General features: G+C 39.9%; 1 protein-coding gene across 1 annotated transcript; it reads right to left on the reverse strand.

Annotated features, from left to right (window-relative positions):
• Window positions 1–316: 316 nt before the first annotated feature.
• On the reverse strand, window positions 317–20,249 carry NBR1 (NBR1 autophagy cargo receptor; the record flags this gene model as incomplete). Its single annotated transcript, XM_082494784.1, has 21 exons — window positions 317–2,612; window positions 2,971–3,076; window positions 3,834–3,912; window positions 4,485–4,579; window positions 4,864–5,227; window positions 5,814–5,948; window positions 6,063–6,251; window positions 6,740–6,850; window positions 7,318–7,393; window positions 7,863–8,015; window positions 8,462–8,749; window positions 9,232–9,391; window positions 10,716–10,922; window positions 11,416–11,580; window positions 12,613–12,830; window positions 13,965–14,039; window positions 14,614–14,832; window positions 15,687–15,709; window positions 16,098–16,116; window positions 17,625–17,687; window positions 20,091–20,249. The coding sequence occupies 21 exons, from the start codon at window positions 20,247–20,249 to the stop codon at window positions 2,436–2,438; spliced, it is 3,081 nt and encodes a 1,026-aa protein (XP_082350910.1). The 3' UTR covers window positions 317–2,435.
• Window positions 20,250–20,932: the final 683 nt, after the last annotated feature.

Genomic DNA, 20,932 nt, shown 5'->3' on the forward strand with positions numbered 1-20,932 from the left:
GGAAGCAGAAAGCGAAGGCCACAACTGACGCGAGTTTCGAGCGCGACAGACGCCCCACTGCCTCCCCGGGCCGGCCCGGCCCCGCCGCCCGCTCCCCCGGGCCTGCCCTCGCCCACAGCCCGGGGCCCTCCGCGCCCCCTTACCGGGCGCCCGCCGCGGGCAGCTGCCGCGCCAGGAGGAACCGAGAACGCGGCGGGGCGGGGCCGGGGCGGGAGCGGGGCGGCCCCGCCGGGAGAGAGCCCGGGGGCAGCCGGCTTCACTGTACGGCCCTCCCCCCTCACCACTGCTGAGGTTCAAATAGGATACAGAGGTCATATATGCGCTATAGAATATATTATAAATTATAACATGCATCCATTAACAAAATATACAAAGCTGACAAATATATCTATCTTAAGCCTGGGCATACATTATCTAAACCCTAGTAAAAAGTAACCTAAAGAAAACAGCATTTCACACTTCACCTTTCAACCTGCAATGAAGTGTTCCTCCTCAAACGTTTTAGTGTTTTGTTAATTTATAGAACACATTAACATTCCCAGTGTGAAGGTACACACAGAAAGACCACGTGTCCTGCTGGGCAGCCCAGATCACTGCAGCCAGCCATGCTACACCTGGAAATTTCACCGGCTCCTGTACTTCATCCATCCACGTCCTCTCCTCCTCGTTCTAGAGGAGGCACAAGCCAAAAGGTACTCAAAGCAGAACGCACAAGTTCAGGTGAGGAAAAAAACACAGTTGATCACGTTACAGGAAGTTCTTTATCTGGTCCGCAGCAGACAGTTGTACTGGTGTACAGGGGGATGGGAAACACTGCAAGATAGTTCTACTGTATTTCAAAATAAACATTTAAGAGTATATCTTCCACAATCTATAAAAATAGGTTTAAACCAAAAATGGTATGATACATTTTTTTTCTTCAATTATTTTAATGGTATCTTATCTCTAAGGATATTATGTCTTTAAAAAAAAAATTACTACTACTGATCACCTGGTCAGTCACAATACTGATACTGCTTCAGCTACTTTGTGACAAAACAGGAACACCTTAGTTTGAAGCAGCAGTAATAAGTTATTTTAGGATCAATGGTCTCTTACTGCAGCAAGGAAAAAAGTTTGCTTGAAAGTAAGAACGTAGCCAACACTGCTGTCACTGTCAGAGGGACTGGACTCTGAAAAGTTATCTATGGATACACCACTGCACAGCAGGGTATGTTGCTCGTTTCTCGTGATTCTTCAGAATCAAATCTCTCTCAGCACACTTGAACGGGAATTCTGAGATTTCCAAATTAAAATATGGGCATCTAAAGCAAAATCTTGTGAGAAAAGTTAATGCTACAGATGTGTCCATGGAAACACAGGAGCAGCTAGAACCATCACAGGAGCCTGTACACTTAACACTACTTCAGTTAATGCATTTTTCAAACTATAATGTAAGTCACACAATCCCTACCTCAAGCACTCTTCCCATTCCTAAACATTAACAGAATTTGTACTCCAATTCAAGTCTAGGTTTCTACACATTCTTCAATTCTTCTATGTGGTTTTAACAGAAGAAGAGATTTGCACTATACTGAAAAAGAGATAGTAGTCAAATTTGTAGTATTTTTACAAAGAGCCTGTAAAGATTCTTGGAAAGATCTTTCCTACCCTTACACTCAATTTTTAACAAAATATTTTATGTAGGCTATATTTTCCTGTTAGAGATATGTCATTACAAGAGATGGAGAATGAATTTACAAGCAGCAGTTGAACCTACTTCATTCTGCTACAAGAAACAGTGACTTTCCTGGTATTCATCAGTTTAAAAGCGGTTACACTTTCAGACTTTTCAAAAGCTGTTTGATGGTTGAAGATGGCTTTCATGTACGAGCAATCTTTTATCTTCTAGGAATCATCTGTAAGGTTTAAGTCTGTTACATTACTATCATGCATTGGACAAATCAATTACTAAATCATATCAGAAGAAACAACTTGCTAGTTGTGGGGATCTCTTGTAAGTTAGGCAAGACTACATTTTACAGCAGCATTTTACATTGGTTCCTATTCCAAAGCTTGGTAAAAGTCAACAGAACAAGTTTCCAGCTGCCTAAAAAAAAATTAATAAAAGATTTACACACAATAAAAGGGGAAGTTTTCATCTGGGTGGACGTTTAAAGTAATTCTACAGGATTCCCTGATAAAAGGGTTCAGTATGAAATTAGAGACTTAAAGACTACGAGTTCCAAGTAACAGGTGAAATTCTGGTCTCCAATTCTAAGATGTTGTGACAAGCACTGTTTGACATTTTCATGAGAAAAAAAAAAAAAAAGTCAAAAGCTCAAAGAAAAGTCAAAGTTTTAGTTACACCTCCAAACAGAAAGCAGCCTGCTTCTGTTGCAGTGTTTAATGCAAGTTTACTCAAAGAGGAGGATTCCTCCTTCCATCAGGAAGGTTCAGCATCTACTGCTGTACCAGTCACTGTTACTGATCTGAAGCAATTCAGTTACCACTTGAACCACATTATTGTTGTGTTTCTTCAGCAGTTGCAGGTTTAACTGCCTGTCACAGAATCCCATCTCACACAGACTTGATAGAAGTGTGGCAGTGTGCTCTTCTGTAGCTGCTGGCCGCTAAAAACAAAAGATAGAGACAAGACACAAAAAGGTAATTTATTTTTGCTGCTTGAAGCAGTGGTCCTGCATCATACTAGAATACATTAAAGGCACAGAGGCCCTTTTGTACACAATTTAGCTGGTTATATTCACTTTCACTGTTAACTTACAAAGGTGAATTACTATTCTTACATGATGCTATGAGACATGCTTCTATCCCTGTGGTAGATTTCCCTATCTGCTGATTTCCCATCAAGCTTAACATTTTACTGTTGCATGAAGTCCTATAAAGAATATTGACTTTATAAAAAACAGACCTATAATTTTAAGGCTAGCATTCTATGAAACTCACATAACATCCAGGAAAGACATTTACCTGTTCTATAATTGGTGGTCCAGCAAATAATGCTTTGTAGGCAGAAGCAGCAACTGACAAAGCTCCTTTAACTAGTTCTCCTGCAATGCTGCTTCCTTGAGGGTATCTGCAGAGAAGTCAGGTATTATCTTAGGGTCAGTAGAGCCAAGTGTTTTTTTCACATGAAATGCAAGTCTCTCCCTTTCATGTGCCAACTGAGATGTAGTTCTTGTTGAACAGAACAACCTATGACCCAAAGGAATCATTGCTGTTCGGGAATTGAGCTATCCAGGAAGCTCATTCCTTCTTTCCTGATACCTTCTATTAAATTGGGGGTTTGAGCTAAAGTACATTAGTTTGCTTTCTGTAACATGGCTGTTTGTAAAGAATTACATATTCTGACCCAGAAGAGTACATCTATACCTGAAAGGTGTGCACTGTGACACATCCATTCAGGCCAGAGTAACTTCTGTTTGTTTTCCATCAATTCTTAAGTCACTTAACGTTCTGCTCAATGTTTTGTCCTATTCCTTCAGTCTCAGTATCTTCAGATGATTATCTTTGTAGCTAACTTAAGAAATCCCTGTTTTAAGAATCCTGAGATTTTCCAGAAGAAAATCACAGAATTTTAGAAGGATTCAGCTTAAGCTCTTCATACATTTTTGCTTGCCAATTCTGCATCCTTCATATTCATGTGTAAGTAAAAACCAAAGTCGTATGAAAATATAGCATCACATAATTCAGCATATGTTTCCTTTAAGAAGGGAGGCCTTTCTACCAAAATATTGACTACATCTGTAAGCCACTGCTTTTTCCTAGATAACTAATTTAGCAGTTCTTAGTTTAAAACAGTATTTGTGAAGTCACAGCTTCAGCTCCATTACCTTGGGTATTCTGAGCACATCTGTTTACTAGTTAGAAATCCAGAAGATCCTGGTTCATGATTGTCTTCACCACTGGGTTCTGGAACAGGAAGTAAAAACATCATATCAACATGTGCAGTTCACAAGAAGCTGAAGAGATACAACATGTACATAAATGGAAATCAGTGGGACGCAGATCAAAATTAATACTTTCAAGTTTAGTCATCCAGACACAAGCTAGGTATAGGATTCTCACTGAAGTCAGAACAATCAAAAGAATTTCCAAAGTCATTTGGCTGATTAGTCAGTGGATTGTTTATTTTAACATGACACGAACTGTTGTCTGAGCTCCCAGTGACTGTAACAGCAGCTTAAATACATAGCTCGTTAATTCCAGAGAGAGGTAATTTTCTGGATGTCTACAAATACTTCCGAGTAGCCTCCTACAATTTCTAATTAATAGATGCTCTTAGCTGTTCCACACAGCCAATTACTTCTTTATCCAAATCTTCTGTAAAGCAAAATTTCAACGCCCAGAGAAAAAAAACAAACAGTCATTACTTGGTAGATTTCTGCTCTCCTCAAGAATAACAAGACATCAAATCCAATACTAGGCATAAGAAATAAGTGATGACAACTGTGGATGCGCCCTTCATTAAGTACTGTCAATACCTTCTCTTATTTGATTATGAGGAGTGGAAGAGATATTCTCTGAAGCTGATATATTTGGTTCTTGGAAAATACGATTCTGAAGAGATGCAAGATTCCTGAGAATGTAAGACAAAAAATTACTTTTATTATTTTTATTCTACATGTACACATGTAGTTAAGTTAAGGTCATCAGTCAAGAGAAAAAAACCTTCACATGCTCCCTTCTTTCCCTCTCTCGCACTCACCTAATCAGAGTGTTGCAGGATTTAGGATGTTCACTCCAGTATGCGACAAAGCTTTTGTTGCAACACTTTGTCTGGACACTGAACTTAAGCACAACGCCCTTCAGACTCTACAGCAACCCTAACATAACCATTTTGTTCTTGTCCAAGAAGCATACCTTTGTGCCTGGGGTAAGGTGTCCGCAATCTCTGGGGTTAGTGGTACTACTGCCAGTGTTTGTGACACTGTCAAAATATCACTGACACTGTTGATCTGTGGCTGGCTTCTCCCTTCTGGATTCTCTGCTCCTGCTTCAGGTTCTCCTGTCTTTTCCAAAGTGGGCTGAGAAAGAGCCGAACTATACATAGAATCCCCTAAAGGACGACTGGTGTCAAAGCACTCAGGGAGAATAATGATATAATCCTCTGATGAAGCAGAGGAGCCTTGACTTTGAACATCATCTTTATCATCATCTTCCTCTTCATCAGAATTGCCAGTATCACTACAGGGGCTTACTCTCTCATCAGACAGTGGAAGGTCCCCTAACAGGAAAAGTACAGTAAAGCATTAACAATTTTCCATTTTGTACAGATAACAGCAGAGACAGTATTGTCCCAGATACAATACAAGAATTCAGAAACAACAGTAAAACTTTGCTGCTGATATTAATGGTATAGTATTGTCTATTGGGGGGAGGGAAGGGGTGCAATATGAAAGAGTAATAGATCTTACTGTTAAGCCTACACAGAAATGCTGCTGATACCAATGCTTATAATAAAAACAGGAAAGAGAGCTACACTGAGAACTTAAACAATAGTTTTCAGCTCCTAAATTACTTGCAACACAAAGTTCAAAGCACCGACTCTGAAAAAGCACCAGCCATGTACAACATATGAGCACTTATTTGAATACCCCATTGGAACATCTACCTCTCAATTTCACCTTTTTTTAAGCAGCTGTTAAACTAGCTGCTTGTTCACAGTCCTGACATCAATTTTCTGACGTAATAATGATTCTCTTGAACTAATGAGGAACAATTTCCTAGAACAGTGTCACATCTTTTTACACCTTTTTTTCTTTATAGCCCTTATTACAGCTTTATCTTAAATTCAAACCTCTTTTACTTACCACAGTCAATTTCTGTCATCACCTCTGACTGATGACTCTTTGCTTCCTTTGTGGAAGTGGAATTAGTTTTTATCCTAGTAGATTCTTCATTTATCATACTGCAACTGAAGGTGTCTTGCAACGTTTGTAAAGAGTCTAATAAAACAATCAGGAGAAACAGTTACACTATCTGCAGTGCAGGGCAGCTTGTGGTCAATGTCTGACTGCTAAAAAGTAAAACCACAGAAGCCAGCTAAAGACAGTACATACTTTGGAGGATTTTCTTTTTTTGTGGGGGCTTATGGTCAGGTGCAGCATCCAGAGTTAGAGAGCGAATTACAGTTTCACAGACAAACTGAGTCCCACTCATATCTTCTTCCCCTTCCTCCTGGTTCAACGGATGTTCAGCTTTCACTTTCACCACACAAGTATCTGCAGGAAAGCAGGCTTCTGTCATTCCTTTGAAAAGGAAACATAACAGATTATTTTAACTCCACCACAAGGAAATGTAAGTATAAGAAGAATTTTTTAGGCTAGTCAAGGCTAATATTGAATTTTTAAAAAGAGTTAACATGTAGAGACAAAGATTTTGGAATTCAGTTGAAGTTGAATGTGAAAGTGATTGAGAAGTATGGGAGCCACACCTAGAGTGTTTTGAGTGTAGTCTAGTCTATAAGAGGCAAATTGTCAATTCTCCCAACAATTCAAGTAGTTGGACAAATCAAGAGAAGCATTTGTATTTCTGAAGTATACATATATCATGCTCTAGCCTCTACAATCAGAGAGCAGCATCTGAATACAGGTTCATGAGACAAATAACTGTTTAGTTTTCCACAGAAGGCAAAGACAGAAGTGCCAATTCTTTTTAGACACCAAGACTGCTGACCGCACCAAAGTGACAACATCCTCCTCCCCTCACCCCCAAGCTCCCCACAACTACTGCTTACCAGGCACTGGTTTAAATCCACTGCCCTCATTCTCCTCCTCTATCTGACTTAAACCAGGTTTCTCCAGCAAGGGGCTATCATGTGGCAAAGGGGACATACATGGAGTCATGTCTGAAAAACAAAGGTAGCAAAGATAAGTAGCACTAAAGGAGCAAGAACCTTCCTTCCTCTAGAAGGCAACCTCTTAAGTTCTCCTTTTTTAGGGATATTCTTCTAAGACTGAAGAAACCCAGTTATCTTACAGGATAATTTAGCGAAATAAGCAACTAGCTTTGCATTACACTGGCATTGGTTGAGCAAAGAAAATGGCAGCCTTCTTCAATGTTTGCAGTCTTATGGTCTTGGGGACGTGAAGCTGAAAAGAAGCCAAGACTGAAAACTACAGAGGATACAAAGAGTTATCAAATACATCCTCTAAGGCTGCAGCAAGAATTTAAATGGAAAGACAGAAAAGCTGGGAAGATACTCTACCCTGAAAAGCAAATAAGCCTTCTGCACAAATAAGTTCAGCTTTTTATTGGGTAAACAGTTAACTCTGAATGTTAGAGACAGCAGACAGAATATGAGAAGAACCTTACCAACAGGAGTATTATGTGGCACTCGCTCCAATTCCTGCACAATATTAATGTCCAACAGCTCAAAGGACAGCAAATCCTACATAAAGAAACACCACACAGTTTTCATCAGCAAACCCCGAAATGGAATCTTATGCTGTACTTTCCAGCATCAGATCCCATTAACTTACAAATAAGCCTACTCCACTTTGTTAGTTACCCAGCATGATCTCAGACAGAGGTCAGTTTTCCTGTAACTTATATCCACATCACAGAATATGGTACACAAATTATGTCAGCAAGAGGCAAAGCTAAGTACTCCCTTGCTAAGGGCCAGAGAAGGACCCAACCCTGTGATGCTACTGAGAATCTTTGTTTATCTTACACATACTTTCCATAAAGAGACAGTCCCCGATACTGCTTTGGAAAAACAGTTCTGCTATATAAAATGCAATATACTCTTCCTGAAAATACAGCGGCTATTTTAGAGCTCAGAAGCTTTTTATTCTTATGGATGTCAGATATCCAACTCAAGGTGGTTTATCTCTACCTGAATTTTAGCACTTTACCTGTGCAGTGAGGAGATCAACAGATGGGATATAAAATTCTCTCTCACTTGGCAGATTTTTGATCTTCAAAGGAATAGCTGGCAGAGGTATTTCAGCCTGCCCCGTGATTTCACCCATCAGTTGAGCACCTGCTTCTGTCTTTAAAGAAGCATCCTGAAAAAGCAAAAAAAAAAAAAACACCCCAGAAGCTCCTTAGGCAGGCAGCAAATAAAACAATTACATGAAATTTAAAGCCTGAATATTGTGTATAAGAACATAAGTGACTTGAAAAGAGATTTAATTCAACGCGGTTTATAGCCAAAAAGAAAATTTAACATAAAGAGAAATCCTGCAGTGTTTCAGTTCAAAGAACTAGACAAATAGCTGCAGACTCATAACTAGTCCCATGCCTGTCAAAAAGAATGACCATTTTAAAACTTACAAATGCAGTAAAAGTTGTATTTCTTTTCTATTAAAAATAAAAATTAGAAGCAAACAACCCAAAGAATCCCCTGGAAATCAATATAGTTAGGGACACTACACCATTGCACCAAACAATATTCATTGCTCCTTCTACTAGGCAACTCACAACTGCCCCAAGTACCACTTGAGTTACTTGCCTGTTTGGTGCTGGAAGCTTTGTCCTTCTGACAGGAGTCAGAATCCTTCCAATTGCTTTCTAGATAGTCAGTAGCTGGGGAGGGATCCACCACAATGCTGCACCAGATCCTGGGCCCAAACTGTTCCCCTCTGTGTGACAGTCTCCAGTGAGAGGTATAAGTTCCTTCTATATTAGGGGCTACAAACTCAACTGAAACAGTTCCTACTTGTCCCGATGGAAGGGATGGTACTAACACATCTTTTTTCTCAGAGGATGCCAAGGTCAGATTTCCCCACATAAGTTTCAGCTGAAATACACAACAGAAAAAGCAAAAGTTAACTTCACAAGCTTCTCTGCAAACTGTGGGCAGTAAAGAGCACTTAAAATTCCTCTGCTGAAAGGCCTTGCAGATGCTAGGCATGGAGAAGAGAAGCTGCTAGTAAACATTCTCACATTAGTCACTATCACCACAACTTTCATCTTTCAACATGAACTCAGTCACTCAAAAAGCTTTTTGAAGTCAGAAAAGCAACACATTGGTTGTAAACAAGGTTGAACTGTAACATTGTAACAGCACTAGTGATGTTAATCTTGATTGCTTTCCTCCTATAGTCCACAGTTGTAAATAGTACCTAGAGAGTTTATTGCCCCAGAATTCCCAGCTTGTGAATTAACAGGCCAAATGAAATCCTAAATGGGTTCTGACAGAGGATTCAGATTCCCAATGCATACAAATATTATCTTCCAGAACTATTTTAGTATGTAAAAGTAATAGCAAAGGAAAGATACCTTTGTGTCTGAGCTCCATTCCACATTGCCAGTATTTTTCATTCGCCAGTGTTTGATAAACTTTGTTCCTGGTTGCAAGTGAGTCCCATCTGGCAAATTCTCATCCACAAACACTGCACTTAGTGTTGGGACAATTGCTTGGAAGGGTTGACTAGGACTCCTGGGATTGGAGGGAAGGAAACAAACAAACAAATATACCAAAAAAACCCCACCAAAATTGAGGAAGTTCTTCAGCTGCTATTTCACTGGCTAAAAATGGAGGAGGCCATTTAGTTCGTTTTCTTCTTTTATCTCTACAAGTGCTTCAGAAACCTAACATTTTAGCTACTGTTTTCATCTGAAGTCTAAACAGCACATAGCAGTTTGCTTTCCTTTGCTTAAGGAAAAAAGAAACACACAAAACCAAGATTTGCTTATCTGGAAGAATGTTTTTATAATTACAGAACTCAGGTTTAACAGAGAAGAGTTCACTGTTCTTTACTTGATTTGATTTAGTCTGATAGAACTTTGGGCTATGCTATTCTGCTAGAGAATTAAGTTACTATCTTTATGACGTTGAATCAAAAAGATTGTGCTATAATCTAATGCTAGTGTCTTACTTGGCCTTACTATCAACATTTTTCAGCAAGATACAAGTTTTTTCCTGGAAAGGGCTCAAAAGAGATTTAATCCAAAGCTTTACTGTTAATTTGGTCACACAGAGGGGACTGGTGAAGCAACTCATATGCATGCTGACTTTAAAAGACCTAAAAAAAATTATATCAGACCTAAATTAGCATTGGTTTTGTACCTGTAATATGCCTGTTCAGCAAAATGCCTGTTCAGCAAAAAGGAAGCAAAGACAGCTATTTCAAGCTCCTCATAAATATAAGTAAGCGATTAATGTTAATTTGACATTTAAATGCCCTAAACAGAAGGGATGAATTCAAGAAACTAGAACTACACAAGTTTTACACCTGTACATTCATAAAACCACAGGGAACAGAAAATACAAAGGGGTTGCCTGCAAAGGCTCCTGTCTAGTGTGTCTCAGCCTAAGATCACATAAAAAAGGAAAAAAGGGGAGGAAAAAAAAAAAAAAGAAGAGCAATGAACATAAGCACACAGAATGTGCTTGACTTTATGCAGAGACGCTTAATATAGCGGGAAGATACAGACTTTAAAACTGGTAGTAATGTTAGTTTACACTGTATGCATATATACATAATCCTAGGCATTCTCCTTCCTCCTAAATCTATATAAGTCTGTAAGTTTCTGGGAATAACCATCAGTTGCTTTTTTTCTTCCCCTACTCTCTTTCCAAGTAAAAACAATAAAAACACTCCGCCTTGCAAATTCCATTTAGACAAAATTCTCACAGGGTCCAATGACAAATGATACTTCAAATGAGCAATTTTGTAACCTTCCACATTACTTTAACTTGGTCTCATCATTAAAGGACAGACAGCACAACTAAGGAATGCTCAGCTAACAACATCTCTTACAGGAAGGTATTAGGTTGAAGACTCTCAGATTTCAAAGTGGGCGAGCCACTAGCTTCCAATACATGGACAGAGTTCCACAGATGAATTTTCCTGTGCAGTTTTAGCTGCTTTTTGAGCTCTCGGACCTCTGCCTTTCGCTGTTTCTTCTCTGCTCGTAATCTTTGCTTTTCTGCCTTCAGAAATCTTTTGTCCATCTGTTTCTGGAGCCTGCAGAGAGAATAAGCCACCTTGTTACAATACATAAAATTGATTAGAATTTAGCTTTATCCAAGACAATCTTAGTCTCATAGAGAACACTCCAGGCAATGTCTCATGCTTTTAGACTGGATACCAGGTGATTTTAAAAGAACATCTTCATAGTTGCACATGAAGTTATTTTGAATGGTCTCAGTGAAAGGGCAAACTTAAAGGCAGATTAGAGTATGCTCAAAGAAAAAGCAAGCTCTCAAAGTCTGCTACCCACCTATGGCACAAAATTCTGTCTTTTCTACTTTGTTATCAAAAATGCTGCAAGATTTATTACTTTGGTCATTTGTAAGTATATAGCTATTTTTAGCTACTCACAGTAAAGTTTGAGTACCATTTCCATTTCTTGATATCTCTAAATTTAAAATAAAAGCTGAACATCAACCCCAATACATGTGTTTCCACTTTGCTATAAGGATAATCTTGTTAGGTAAATCATGGCATCTGTCAGTACCTAACTTGCTCCAGAGTAGCAGGCAGGCGAGGTGAAAACTCTGCAAGACTGTAATTCTCAGCAGTACATAGTACAGGTCTTCGCAGCTTTAACAAGACATGATTAGGATCATGTGCATATGTTCCTGCTTCACACTCTTCACAGATATTGTAGGCTGGACAAAGGCTGCAAAGCAGAAAAGGCAGAAGGTTACCAAGAGGCAGACAAAGAATTAATGCACTAGAAAGACACTGAAGAATAATTAATCCTTATATTTCTGCAGAGAAACAACTCTGCATCATACTACCATTGTAAGCAGTGCTTGAGTGAAACAGAAGCTGGTCCTCTCACTTATAAAACTGCAGCACAGTTCTCACTTCCTTCTTGAATACACATTGAAAAAAACTGATGCTTTCTTTAGCACAAGTGACTAACAATTGTTGCTATAAAGGATAAAACATTATACTGAAATCCAATGCCAGAAACAGCATCATACTTATGAAAATGCAGAAGATAAGTCAACTGAAGTACTCAGGGATGCAAAGCAGATTGCTCCTGCAGGAACAGGACTAGTAAAAAACCAACTGTCAACTTCTGCCAGCAAGAAAAATAAACATCCGAAGAAAAACCCCTGTTGGCATTCCATTCACTACTGCTGTCTAGTCCTAAAATACTTACCTTTGCAGCAGTTGCCTCATTCAAATAAAAACCTCACTTTTGACACCTCATTTGAGACACTCAAACCTATTTCATATTACTAAACTGACAACAGTAAGATACTTTTTTTAAAAAGTATCACCTGCTTAGTCTCACTGACTGTCAGAACTAAATAAAGGACTATTACAGACCGGTGGTTATAAGTTTTGCTCTTTTTAGTTAACTGAACTGAAATGAAGCATTTTCCTTTACAACTATTGCATGTTATATGCAAAAAAGGTAAAAAGTGTTTGAGACTATAGCAAACGCTATGAAGTTCTCTCGCTTTGTTTTAGCAGTCACATTTTCTCAAAATAGTATTAATCCTGCTCTTATGCAGATACGGTCTAGTCACCACAGCAGAGAACATGAGGTTTGTGAGAGACACATAGAGGTTCTGAAGCGTACAGCATGCTGCAGATTAGAGATCTAGAAGTCTATGACATCAAGATAGTTTCTCAGACTCATTCCCATGCCCTGCACATCAGGTTTCCCACACTCCCATCTCTCAGCATATGCTACCTGCACTGGTAGCGAACTCCAACAATTCGGGCCTGGCAGTTGCAGCAGGAGATCAGCCAGTCACACTGGTTTCCATTCCCTGATTGGCTCGCTGAAGTTGGAGGTGCTGCTGTAATAGAGCTCTCAGAAAAATCTGGAGGCTGATTGTGATGAACAAGCTTCTCATACAGCTTCTGTTCCAGTTTCTCAACAGTTTCCTTAACTACTTGCTCCCTGAACTGGAAAAAAAATTAAAGTAGTCATGGATGAGACCCACCCACGTGGCTTCAAAAGTCGATTACTTGGCCCAAGTCTCTCAAACCATAAGTCATAAAACAGCTTGGAATCCACTTCCCAACCCCCCAGCACATTCCAGATGAAACTAAACAAGCATCACACTCCTCAAAGAGTATTTGTATTTTAGAAAATACTAGCCCATAGGTTTTAACAAGGCAAACTAGAAATTACATATTCATGTTTACAATATTAAGGTTCTTCCATAACCTTGAACAAAAGGAAGGAAACTAATCTCTGAGACAATTAACACAACTCCCAACAAACCCTTCTGGAGTCACTATCATCAAGTCCCGATTTTGTCCACCAGGGATGTTTTAAGTACAGCCATCAAGTTCCCCTACCTTTACTTTGTGTAAAGAGGTGGCAAAGAAAGGGAGATGATAGGGGAAAAAAAGCTTCAAGATAAATGCATATACTATTGCACCACTGTACCTTTTAGTTTCAAGAGGTTTCACTAGCTAATTAGTTCTTAGCATTAATTTCTAACTGCTTCTCAGTGATGTTTATTAGCTGTTCAGAACAAGTTAACACCCACATCTTATTAATCTATAGGTTATACTCACTGGCCTCCTGAAAATATTTTCTTAATATGAACAATCAAGAAAAACAAGGTCATCAAATGCTTCAAATCTCAGGAAACCCCAAGGATTACCCTACTGAAACCAGTCAAACAAGAGTCTCCAACAGCAACACCATATTTCATGCTCACTCTCATCATGAGTACCCTGACGTTCTTATGACTATCTGGAGTGCAACAAGGATTCCAATACAGGAGCTACTTAAAACTAAGCTCAAGCCAATCCAGTCCATAAACCAAAAAATCCACTTTTGACAAGAAGTAGAATGTATCAAACTTTTTTAATGTAACACCTACACAGTCATAGCTAGACATCTAGTTTCCATTTATCACCACAAAAGCAAAGAGATTAGATGCCTAAACGACCTTTAAGATCCTGGTCACAACTACTAAGAGCAAGTGTGATCAGATGCATAATTAGGCATCACAGGTATCTTTTCCACCCAGTCTGTTACATATTCCTTTAAGAATACTAAAATTCAGAAGAAAGTGTACTTACTGTTTCCAAGTAGCTAGTAAACCATTCTGGAGGATTTTCATTTTTTCTTCCTGTTCTAGTGTGATTTAACTTTTGCTGGGGGGTGGGAAACCAAACACAAACAAAACAAATAAAACCACACCACAAAAATACAAAAATAGGTCACAAATCTTAAGTATGCAAAGCTGCAAAAAACTTCAATACAGCAAGTTAACCACTTTCAAACAGCTCTCCCCTCAACTGTCTTTACAAAAAAAAAAAACAACAACAACAAAAAAATCAAGTTCTTTGGAAAACAGTGGAAATGCAACACAAGGAAGTCACCGACATTTTCCTGAAAGATTTCTACCTTATTAGCATTTGAGTGTAATTACACATCAAAGCTGAAGAAATCAACTAGAAGTTACTAGATGGCAATCAGGGCTTTAGGAGACCAATACTTAAGAAGTGTCAACATAAAAGAATCTGTATTTCTAGATGTAGCATCAAAATATTCTGTTGAAGACAAACAAATTTGCAAGCTTCAATGGCTGCAGGTAGCTAAAAATAAAGACCAACTTCTGAACTTAGACTTTTTATGTACGGGTAAAGATGACGATCAGTCTATAAAGTGAACTACACTTACGAGTTCTTTGTTTTAATAAATATATAATTCAGCTCTGCATCCTACCTGATTTGTCAGCTCCTTTTCATTTTTTAAGTCTTCCTCTAACCCTTGAGCTAGCATGGAATAGTGCAAAAGATATTTCTTCTCTTCTTTAAGAAGTGCTAACTTTTCTGTCACGTTATTTTCAGGTAGTTGTGAAGAACAAGAATACGAAGTTTCTTTCAGAGAAGAGTTTTCTCCATACACATTCATCTGAAGTTGATTTCCTTGTTTAACTGCAATCTAAATAAACAGTATATACATACATATTTACTGCACAACCAACATACAAAATCCAGTAAAAATGCAGCATTACACTGGAGAGGTTGGAAAAACATTAACACACACAAAAAGAAAAACTGAGAGAAATGCCAAGGTACAGTCAGCTAAGAGGCTATTCTGCCTTTTGTAAAGGTGACACGCTTATTAGAAAGTTTACTACAAGCAAAAGGTTAGCTATCCAGATATCCTGCAGGAATTTTTCAGTGTGCAACAAAGCTGTTAATATGAGTCAGTAAACAACAGAGATTCTGTCCAGGAACTTACACTAAGTTTTAATTTATTATTATTTTCAAATTATTATCAGATTTGAAATTCAGACCATAAGCAAAAAGTTCAGAAGCATTAGTATAGTACAACTGAAATTTAAAGGAACACAATTCTTATTTTGTCTAAGTAAAATTAACTGCTTGTAAAGTAACTAAGCATCAATACCAATTAAAGTTTTATTACCAGAGAGTACAACATTAAAGTCTACGTAGCAAGATTTTTAAAGGGATCACATTAGAGCTCAGTATCTCCAAACGTGGGATTACTGTTTAAGTGTTTGAGAAAGCCAGTGATTTAACCAATGAATTGGCTGCTCAGGGCCCTGAAACACAACTGCCTATTTCAACTAATTTATACAACTCAAGACTAGCCTGGATGGAAAAAAAATGTAGCAAAACACTCAAGCTAGCGTCCAAAGCTAGAAATTGAGCTCTTCTGATTCCCATGGGCTAGGTAATGCTGGTTTGTGTTTTTTTTTCCCCCTCAGCTACACCAAATTTCATTGCAGAAGGATGAATATATTGACAAAAGTAAAAAAGAACATTTACCTTCAGAGCTTCTTCATATTCCTCTAAAGAAAAAGGGAAAGAAAAGTGAATTTTCCCCATTTCAAACAATAGATCTAAATTTAGCACATAGTATTTAGGGACCCTTACACCAGGGAGTGTCTCCCATAACTTCAGTAAATTCTGCTAAAATAGTGGTATTGAAGAAAGAAGTTGCATATATGGCAACAAGCAAACATGTTCTCACAGCCTAGAGATTTAATATCCCATTAATTTAATAATTTCCAACCTGTTCCTATAGATCAAAACCTCCTTTGTTTGGGAAGAATTTGATGCCCAACCATACATAAAATTCAAAAATCAAAAAGCAAGCATTCTCAACTACTTCTCCAAAAACACGAACAACAGTTGGGGTCTCTTTACTGATTTCACTTCAGTAAAGTAGCAGCTCACCTTTGCTATTCACAGAGACCTGCAAAGAGAAATAACAGTGAGTAATAGCCACTGAAAAATTTTTGCGATTCTCTTAAAATTAACATGCTTTCAGAATAAATGTACTTTTTTTCAGAGTTTCTAAAATACCACTTCTTCAGATATTTGTTGTTGCTGCCATGTTTAATCATTAATCAATGTTGTGCTGTTCTTTATTAGATTTGCACAATAAGCAAGGTCTCTGGCACCTACTAGCATTCAGAACAAGCATGGTCTCATCTACTGGAAGTAAGCCGGTGCTGGTACCACTGGGTTCACTATACAAGTACACAGAGGTTGGACTCAGTTGCTTTTAATGCCCAACGTGAAGAAATTTTTCACTTTGAGGGTGATAAGGCACTGCAACAGGTTGCCCAGAGAAGTTGTTGAGGCCCCATCCCTGGAAGTGTTCAAGGCCAGGGTGGATGTGGCCTCAAGCAACCTGGTCTAGCAGGAAGTGTCCCTGTCTATGGCAGGGGGGTTGGAACTCAATGATCTTCAAGGTCCTTTCCAACCTAAACTATTCTATGATTCTTTTGATTGAGATACAAGCCAAGCCCATCTTCTACAGGTGCTCATTTATCAATTTTGCACACAGAAGTTACTAGTACAAGAAGCTATTTAATCACTACAGCACTGCATGATTCTGAACAACATTTAGCCTACCAGTATTTGAAAAAGACCTTTAACAGAAGCATCTATAAATTTATACAGCTGCAGGCTGGAAAATAAGGTAAGAGTCTTTCCCTTAAATGTTCCAGGAAGCATCTTGACATTTCCCCTTACGGGGAAAAAAAAACCAAACAAACACCACAACAAAACAAAGATGCCCATTTCTGCAGTTAGTAGAGCTACAAACCAAGCAGTGGAACACAAAGTTTGCAAAAGTTACATTCTGTTTGAGCTACATTCTACTCTAAATCTCTAGATAAACAGAAAGAACATGAGTGGGTGAGGTTATATCAAGCAGGAAGTTACTCAATAAGGACAACTAGAAGTAACCGATTTGTTTTCCCAGCCAGTAATCTGTTTGGAGATTACAGCATTTGCATAAAACAAGCAAAGGATTGAGTACATCAGACCACTGAAGTAAAAATGTGCTAATGACAGGGGATCTACATTTTTCAGAGGAAGAAGTGCAGATTGAAGAGACAGAGCTTTACCATGGTTGCAAACACAAATAGTTACAATGACCTAATCCTGATAAAATGAAAAATAAAAAAGTTCCTCAACAGAAGCATCCCTCCCTCAAGAGTACATAGAGCCACTGGCTGTTTCTATGGGGTGGGAAAAAAAAGCAGTAGCTTCTAAAAAAATATTGTAAAATACGCTACATTAAGAGTGAAACCACAAGACTAATAGCTATTTTCTTATCAAACAGGCAAAACCATCACCTCCTATCCACATAATAGATACTCCTGAAAAACCCACTACAAATTATCAAGAAGCAGAGAGGCTCACACCAGTTGTATTTTAGTAAACCTGTTGGGAGGGTGACGGGTATTTTACCTCATCATTATCCTCATCAATGTATTTGATCTGAATGTTGTCCAGGTCAAATGAAACTTTAACCTGTAAGGAAAAAAGAATACAAAACCACAATGGGACAGGACTACAGCAGTTTTCAGTTAATTGTGATTATTAGTAGGGAAATGTATCTTAACCCTTCCACCCCTCCCTCCCATTTCTCAGTTGAAATAAACAATGCTTTACAAAAATTCATTTTTCTGAACAACTCTCTGCAGTGCCTGACCTCCAATCTTTACTAACTTTCTATAACGAAAAGAAAATAAATTCATTTCTTTCCTGTTTCACTTTCCCTAGTTAATGTTTACCCCAAAATAAATCATAACCACCTTTCCATTATAAGAGGACTAGCTCAGGGTTAACGAACTCAGTCACAGTAAACACTGCAATATAGAAAGGCTAAAGCCAACAATCACCACATGCTAACTTTTACATTAAAAAAGCACCAGGAAGACAGCTCACATAGGTGATCAGCCTTTTTTTTTTTCCCCCCACAAACCTATTTGTGTTTTGAGAAACTAGGATTAATCCAAGTACTAAAAAAAGTATCTAATTCTACTACTCACTGGCTAATGCACTGTGCATTTGAACATATAAAAACATTATAGAGATCAGAATTAAGAGAATAAATCTGAGCGATTGTTTTGTATTTTGCCTTAATAGGGCAAAATGAATGGCATCAAATTAACCGTAAATGAAGGCGTCTCCCCGTGTTGAATAACAGTCTTTGATGCTCATGTGCTTTTTTGTATCATTTACCAACACAAGCTGTATTTTTCTCAGCAGAAACTCTCTCTGAAAAACTGCTGTATCCAAGACACATTCTGCTAGCCTGGACCCAACAGAAGAACACTAGCAGCCTTAGAAGACAGTCAATGGCTGGGACTTATGTAGCACCACAAGAGCACAATGGCATAGCTACATACATTCTGCAATGAACATGCAACAGGCAGGTTCTTCCAGTGATATATCCCAATTTAATTTTAGGAGTGCAGCAAGAGAACCAACTCAGCTTGTCAAGAAGCAGCTGTGATCTGTATCTACATCATCTAGTACCACAGATTGTTCCCCTAAAACTCAAGCTAGAACCAGAGATTGGGTTATGCCTTATAAACATCAGACATGTTTAATAGTACGCTAAAGCACAGGAAAGACACAGCTTAACTGATACTATCTTGAAACAGTAATTCACAAAACATACTGCAGAAACACACAGTGGTATACTACCTTCCTTAGAGAAACATTGTTGTTTCATTATTGAACACCACACCTTGAACAAACACACCCTCACTCTCAGACTACTTAAGATTAAGGGCAACACCATGCTTACATAGCAATCTGCTTCCAGCTTTGATGCAAGTAGGATTCTGACTAGTTCAGACATTCCTGCAGAGTCCAGTTGCCAACAAGTATTTTAAGCCTGAACTAGCACCTCTTCTAGAAGACTTAAATACAATGAGTGAAGATGATGCTAGTCAAACTTTGAATTTGAATAATTCACAATACAAGAACCTCCTACAAGGTACACTGAAATACGGTGGCTAAAAAAGAACTGAAACAGAGAAAATAAGATACTGGCAAGATCTCTTAAGATGTAACATCGAGACTAAGCAAAAAAAAAAAAAAAAACCAAAACCACCACAACAGTTGCTACAGAATTAAAAATAAAATTAAATTAAATCACTGCAGCTTCATCATAGCCAAGGGAATCCTTACTACACAATTTCAACTTCAGCCACTACAAGAATTTTCACTAAATAGCACTGGAAATAAACATCCACACAAAACCTCCTCAATATACCAAGTGATATACGCACCCTCATAAACAGCCATCTATGCATGCACTGCCCACTAACAAAGAGTTATATCCAAACTAGTACACAAGACACAAGGAAGCAAGAAACCAAAAACATATGTTAGTGACTCAGTATCCCAGAGAGCAAAGATAAGTCTTCAGGAAAACATTCTATAAGAAACAGAAGCATGTGGCTTCACCATATCTACTTCAATGAATACAAGAATGGGAAATAAGAGGCACAGACTGTACTCTATAAAGGTACAGTGCCAAAACCAAGTATCCGTAACCGTGGAACGAGCAAAGCACACAGCTAAGGCTACCTGCTCACACAGAAAAACAAGTGACCCATAAGAAGCTTTACCCAAAAGAGGCTCTTCACGCCACTCTAAGTATGTAACAGGAGTAAGAGTTATTGTTTACGCTAAAAGCAAAACCGAGACCGCAGCAGAATAAAACACCAGTTCTAACAGCCTGTGCAACGGGGGACACAGCTTAGGAAGCCGAGAGAGAAGATGCTGGGCCCTCGGAGAGGCGCTTACACTCCCAGCGCCCCACCGCGACGGCTCCCCAAGGCTACGACAGCACTGCCCCGCGGCGGGCCCTCTGCGCCGCCTCCCGCGGCCAGGCGGGACAGGACGGGCAGCGCTCACCATGGCCTCCACGTCCGCCCACGTCGTGTGCGCCGAGTCTGACACCAGGAAACTCTGTGTCTCCCCACGGCAGGTGACGCGGAGGTTCACTTGCGGCTCCATGCCGCGCTCCTGAGGAGGCAACAGAAGCCCTGTCAGCCAGCCCGACGATCCTAACATGGCGGACCGAAGACGGCCGGCTCCGCGCGACACTATTGGCGGTCCCGCCTGACACTCATCCCCCTCACCGCCCTGGTTGGCTAGCGGGGGCGGAGCCAGACACCGTGGAACCACAACAACAAACAGAGCCGGAGAGCGCGCACACGGGTGCGCGCAACGCGCCGCCAGCAGACACGCACCTCGGCGGCTACGCCACGGACTCCCACAATGCCCCGCACCGATCCCTGCGCACTCTGAGGAAATACGTGCGGCGGCAGCAGTAGAACCAATCAGCCCTGCGCTGCCCCGCCGCGGCAGAAAGGAACTAATAAGTGGACGCTTTTCTGCTCACGTGCTGCGGCTGGGGCGCGCGATTGGCTGCTCGGCGCGCCGTGTCTCGGGACAGTGGAAGGGGCGCGAAATGCGTATGGCGCCGGGCGGCTCCTGAGGGTGGGCGGGTGAGTGCTTGTGTTGGCCTTTGCCTCGGTAGCGTCCTGGTGGGACGCATCAGCGGCGAACGGCTCGGCGGCGGCGGTGGGACGGCCGGGGCCGGGCGGCTGGAGCGTGAAGAGCTGGGTGCTGGGCCGCTTCGCTCCCTCCGGCTGGTAGGCCTTGCGGCGGGGCCTGTCCCTGCTCCCGACCTGCCGCCGCGTAAAGGTCAAGAGGTTTCTCTGTATTTTCGGGGTTGCGTTACTTGCTGTAGG

The sequence above is a fragment of the Vanellus vanellus genome (assembly GCF_965231255.1).
Source record: "Vanellus vanellus genome assembly, chromosome: 24".
Taxonomy (NCBI): Eukaryota; Metazoa; Chordata; class Aves; order Charadriiformes; family Charadriidae; genus Vanellus; species Vanellus vanellus.